The following is a 6,543-nucleotide window of genomic DNA, read 5'->3' on the forward strand; positions in this document are numbered from 1 at the left end:
GGACCGTTCTGCAGGATTTTCTATCCCCATACATACTAAGTTTTTCCTGAAGTGCCTCTTTTGGCCTTTTTGTTTTTTTACTTGTACGTATAAAATATTGAGCATCTTTCCAATCTGTCTGAAGAATGGACCGGTCAGTTCCTTTAACCACTTTGCGTCTTTGGAAACTTGAAGCAATTAAAAGAAGCTCAAAAGAGTAAAGCATGTGCCCAGCAAGCAGTTTTTACATTGCAGTGGATATGTTCCTTCTTTGTAGGGCACCTGTGCTCGCAGAAATAGCTATCCAACATGGCCGATTACACAAGGATCCAGGAGACATGGTAGAAGTGCTCCTCAGACACATGTGGTCATCAGCCTGGGGTGATGGGGCTAGCAGGAGAGTAACCCATATTAGCGACAGATGGGATGGCACTCTGTTTTAAGACATACAGCATTGTCCCTGTCACATGACCGGAGAACACAGCGGACCTCATAACTAAAATCTAGAGGAGCGAGTAGCTTCAAATCAGCCAGTAACCTGAAGTTCCGGGTTGCAAAGAACAATCACTAAAGGTGCACTTACATTAGACGACCTGTGGGTTTATACGACCGCTAAAATGTCTGCCTTTTAGGAGTCGTTTAGAAGCCTTTAGACAGGCCGACCGCGCTTCTGATACGCACAGAATGATCTGTAATAGATTGTTCAGTGCAAATAGGATGCCATCGTTCTCAGCAGCACAGGTCTGTCCGCTTCATTTATAGAACAGGTCAGCTTCATTTTTTATGCCGCTCTTCTTTTCGCGGCAGTGGCGCATGAGGACTGGTACATACACATGATATTAGGACAGGGTAGAGGAGACGTCACACACCAAAGCCACCATCAATAAGACAGCGACAGTTGGGAAAACAGAAGAGGAGACATGGACTACAAGTGCACCGATACACCCCTGGTGCACCGATACACCCCTAGTGCACTTCCCGTCAAATCTGCATAAAGATAAAAAGCAAGGCTTCTCAATAAGGGTACAATGGATGGTAGAACGGTGGCACAGCAGGACCTCTGGGTGACATCAGAAAATGAAGGTAATAAGTTGAACCTAAAAGGGAACCTATTTAAAAGATATAAATATAAGACAAGAGATGATACCAAGATCATTAAAGCCCCACATATACAGTAGATAACCGTCGGCCAAAAATTGGTTCAGTCAACAGCTATATCTCCTGACTCCCCCCATACACAGGAACTCCGCTCAGTCAAACACCACTATGTTCTCTCTCAGAAAGTGTCGCCTCCCAGAGAACAAAAGGATCAGGGAGACTTGGGAGGTCTCCATACACCCCAGACTGTCTGCCGATTGGGCCAATATCAGTTTGGCTGATATTAGTCCAATTCCTATGCTAGGGCTGGAGATACATCTATAGGGGCTGTCTGGGTGGTCTTATTCTGAATTTGGCTACAATGATTGATGCAGACTAGTTTAAATCTTAATGAGCAGCAGCTATGGACAATTATCAACAATATGTCTATTGATCTGATGAGACAAACATACCTTCCATCTTTCTCAGTAATTGTTTTTGGCAGTAATTCTTTATCTACATAGGCTACACTTGGATAGTGCCAGACTGTGAAGCGACTGTCCTGAATACCACACAATATATTGGATACGTCACTCCAGGCTAAAGTGTGAACCATACTACCTGAAAAACAAAGAGACAATATATGTATACAGCCTCACTGACACATTGTATCTATAGATCAAATGACAGGCAATAACCCATTCACCTACGAGGCATATGCGAGAGAGGACTATCCCAGAAGTAACTGTGGTGTCTGATGGATCTTAGTGAGACTCCATCATTAATTAGTATGGCTATGAAATCAATGTAAAATCTAGCAGATTGCTGGTACTACCCAAAACAATCCACTACCTAGTGCCCACCAACAAGCAGGCCAGCAGCTGATGATAGAGATTGTTAGGACCTGTTTGACTAACTAACGCCCTATAAACAACATTTGCCGCGTTATTGCAAAGATTCATGCAAAAAAAAACACCACCCTAATACAAACTCTTTTTCTATATCAACAAACTTAGAGGTCAACTAATACATAGCAAACTAATAGTTAAGAGATTTACTATGTACTGACTGACATACAAGTATACATTTGAGGGGTCTGTGTGTGCAAGTATGTGTGCATGTACGGTATGTAGTGACCACATATTCATGCATATACTGTGTTTACATGGACTAGTTTACAGTAATGTTCTCTTACTGTACGTCGTATTATTTGGGCAATGAGTAGCAGAAATATATATACAGATACAACTGGGTCCAAATCTAGAAAATTGTCAGCTGAAGCCATGAGCAACACCGATCTCCTTCCTGCCCGGATAGTCCTCTACAAGATGGCAGTGCAGGTAAGACTCCCCAGCCGGTAGAGCGCACACTGGATCCCTACACAGGAATCTAGAAGGTCATAAATGCTGTGAAACGCATGAGATTTCAGAAACGTGGTATTTCAGCTATATACGGCACATTATTTTAATGTATAATTGCAATAATAAAGCCATCTGTAACGTTATAAAATGTTAAGATATTTGTAATTTAATTTTATAGAGTTAAAGTTTAATAGTCCAAAGCTTCATTAAATGGGCGTTCTAGTAAGAAAAAGTTATCACATACCCATAGGATAGCTGGTAACTACTATAAATTGAGAGTGTCTGACTGTTGAGACCCCAACCGGTCACCGGAATGGGGGACTCCTGTCCTTCATGTGATTGTAGCAGTTATTCAGAGAGAGCACAGCGGCTCTATGAGACAGCCGGTTCCAATGACAGTGAATGGAGCAGCAGAGAGCTGTTCTGGCCATTGGTGGGGTCTCAGCAGTCAGACTCCCACCTATCTAGTAGTTGTTGGAGATGGGAATACTGCTTTAAGTCAGGGTCAGTACAAAATAATCAATGATTTTATATCTATGACAAAAAAGTCCAATTATGTTAAATATTACATCACACATGATAGCTAATGAAGAGATTCATTAACAGCCGAACATTCACATCTAAGGATCAAGAGAAGGCACAAGGCAGTCATGTCAGGGGTTCACCAGATTTATTTTTCTGCAATTCTCTCAAACAACTAGCGTATTTCTAAGGGATGTCACTGTACAGTTTGAGAATAAGCGTGTGATGTATTGCTGATCATACCGATTTTGACCGCTCTCTGTTCTTTTCCAAGCCTCCTGACTGTACTTATGTAGAGATCTCGGTTTTTATCAACAAAAGCAATCTTTCTTTCATTTGCTGGTCCTCCTTGATCCAGAGCAATCTCTACAACTTCAATCTGAAAATGAAAAGTGAGCACTAGAGAGATATATATATACATATACATACATACACACACACACACATACACATATATATAATATATATATATACATACATATATACATACACACACACACACACACACACACACACAATGTGAAAACCTATGACTTACTTGTACACGGGGTGGGATGCCAATATTTACAACTAGGCTCGGGGACCAAAACTATCTTTTCTGCCTTTGAATTAGACTAAAATGGTGTTAAAAGGGATTTCCAGGTTTTCTTTTTTTATTTTGTAAGATTGCCCACTGGTAAAATAATAAAATAAGATTTCCTCACCCACAATAGGTCCAGCAATGCCTTTCACATACTGCCCGTGATGTTTGTTCACAGGCTGTAGAGGCATCATTGCTCAGCCCAATGACTGGCTGCAGGGGTCGTGTATTGTTGTGAAATAAGTGAAGCTTATTTTATTATTTTTACAGTGGGCAAACATATGGAATAGAAAATAAAATCTTGGAAAACCAAACTTACACAACAGGCAGTAGTCATCACTTATTGAATGTCACAAACTACAAAGACCCTTTCAAAAATGCAAAAACTAAGAAGCAAGTTAAACTGAAAGGTGCAATTTTTGGCCCACACAATAGCAATTGTGATAGGAAAAGGTAAGCCATCACCCTGACTCTGACTTTTCTTTTTGATATGTAATAAAGTGTTTTCAAACTCATAAAGTGACTCCATCTCGCTAGATACGCAATGATATTTTGACCCCATTTGTGTAAGTATCCTGAGAAGTCATTTGGCTTCCTATTAAATTGACCAGTAACTGTGCTGACAATCTCTGTAAGCTTTGTGTAACGGGCTTACCGCAACAGAGAGGAGCCAGAAGACGGCAGCATCTGAGTTCACATACTCCTGCATTGAATAGAAGCACTTCTCCCTCTTATTAAATGGTGTTGTCTTCTTTCAGCAGTGCAGGAGTTAAACTGCTCAGCTTTGAGTTTCTGTAGCTTCCTTCTTGGAAGTTGTCAGCTGTGCAGTATCAGCCACTCCCCTCTCCTATATAGTCTCTGCTCTGGCAATCTGGATTGCCAGTGTTACGTTTTGTACTACTTGGTGAGGAGTGGAGAATTCGGTGTTCGGTAGAGGTGTTTAAGGAGAGTTGTTCTGTGACGAATGCTTGGAGTTTTGGTTGTGTGCATAGTCCCTTCCCCTTCTATTTTTGTTTACCCTCCTAATTCCTTTGGGGTTTCCCTCTTTTGTCTGTGAGTGCATATTTTGTATGTTTGGTATTTTCATTTATCCCTGTACATTCTTTCCTTGTTCATCTGGTTTGTGTATGTACATATACTATTTCTCCACACTTCCTTGGGTGGGGGAGGGGACAGATCACGGCTGATTCAGGAGAACAGCAAGGTACGTGGCCACAGCATCTTCACCATCAGAAGTAACCTGGGGAGCAGAGGTAGCTAGGGCGACCCTAGCGTTAGGTCCCGGGTTATCAGACAACAGTTTCGTGACACTTTAAATATGTTGGCGCTATATAGGCAAGAGTTAATAAATAAATCTTAATGTGATGGCATAACATAAGATGCCAAAAACCCTTTAATCATTAATGCACATAAATTGAGTAAAACAGCGTGTATCATTTGATGCCTCGCTCTGTTGGTTGAGAGGGCTCATAAATGCAGGCTATGTTCCAGCCTCCTGATTGGAAATTGCATCCAACAATTAATAAAGCGATCTAAAGTTTACGGTTAGCCTGTCTTTAGCAAATCATCAGAACAAACAGGTGAATGAGAGTTAAAGGAACCATAAACCTAGAAATTAATGATAAATAATTGTCTCAACTGTCAACGATTTTCTGCATGTTCCTGAAACAAATGATCTTATACAAATCTTTCATAGGGATGAATCTCCTACTGATCTGTTCCATTTTTAGTAAGAGAATGATGGAGGGGGTGGAATTTAGCATAACGTAGCATAGCGCATCCTATCCTATCCTATGTCCTATTGTAGATGGTGCAGAAATATGCAGCACTTGCTGTAGGCAGATTTGTCAATTTTTAATAAATTAGTGATATGAGGGGAAAAAATGAAAAAGAGGATGAAGAGAGAAACTGGTGGGATATTTATTATTTTCTTTGTGCAGTGTTCCTGTAAGTAAGATCCGTGTTACTGTATCTTTATTCCAATTTGGCCAACTAGTGGAGGTTTTTGGAGCCAGGCTCCAAAATAAAACATTGATAGCCTATTCAAATTTGACCTATTAATCTTACCTTGTTCTTACAACACAGTGGAGTTGGCACAAAACACATTCAATTTTAACTAATAAACTGGATCTGATGTTACTAAAAGTTATGTATACAGGGAACGCTCTGACAAGAATAAGTAAAGCCACGTCTGAATTGCCTTTCACAGCTGGGATTTGAACTGTGCCTTTAGCTATGGAATAAAATAAATGCAATCTGGATAAAACCTAAAATGCATCTCATTCTTGGGTATTGCCGTCTTAGGCCTGGTGCAAACAACTATAAATCTGATTGAGATCACTTGCTATATTTATGACATTTCATGACTTTGTCCCTAAGTAGCCAAAGAAAAGCCAAGCTCCCCACAGATAAGGCAGAGACAAGGCATGTGGTAGCCTCATACTGCTCACTGTCCAAGGAATTTAATTCACAACTGTGTGTGGTCCAGCTGGAAAAAATCCACAAGGGAGACAAAGCGCTAGTTATACAGTAGTTAACCTCTATGTCTGCAAACTGGGCCTTGTCTTATTTCTTTTACTCCTTTCTCTCCACCAAGTAAAAAAGACACAAAGGACAAATAGCAATTATAAAAAAACAACAGAATATTAAATGCACAGCATCGATTACTTCACCTTGTGTGTAAGAGGCTTCCCATCTCCTAGAGGTTTTCCCGATAAAGCATCAAACAAGTAGATCACTAAGAAATAAAGAAAATGTCGACAACATCTTCAGTCATAGACATAGATCTAATGAATATATGAAGACATGCACGTGAAGCTTATGGGGCTTAAAGGGGTATTCCCATCTCCAAGATGCTAGCCCAATATGTAGGAAGTGTAATGATAATATTAGCAATATCTACAATTAGAAACGTAGTATAGTATTTTTGATTGGCTATGTCTCTTTCCTCATGTGCAGGCATTACAGGACCTTAGGTATCCATGCTTACGTCCGCTGATAAAGTGACAGTTAGTTAGCTAGCTG

General features: G+C 40.4%; 1 protein-coding gene across 1 annotated transcript in view; it reads right to left on the reverse strand.

Moving 5' to 3' along the window:
• IFT80 (intraflagellar transport 80) overlaps positions 1-6,543 on the reverse strand; it is a 140,531-nt gene that overhangs the window by 23,990 nt on the left and 109,998 nt on the right. The window contains exons 13-15 of the mRNA XM_073674807.1: positions 6,192-6,256; positions 3,183-3,318; positions 1,530-1,677 (exon numbers count right to left, since the gene is read on the reverse strand). Coding sequence (XP_073530908.1) covers positions 1,530-1,677; positions 3,183-3,318; positions 6,192-6,256 — 349 coding nt within the window. The remainder of the gene's footprint in view (positions 1-1,529; positions 1,678-3,182; positions 3,319-6,191; positions 6,257-6,543) is intronic.

Source organism: Phyllobates terribilis, unplaced genomic scaffold (assembly GCF_046119375.1).
Source record: "Phyllobates terribilis strain yellow unplaced genomic scaffold, ASM4611937v1 Scaffold_3__8_contigs__length_932513732, whole genome shotgun sequence".
Lineage (NCBI taxonomy): Eukaryota > Metazoa > Chordata > Amphibia > Anura > Dendrobatidae > Phyllobates > Phyllobates terribilis.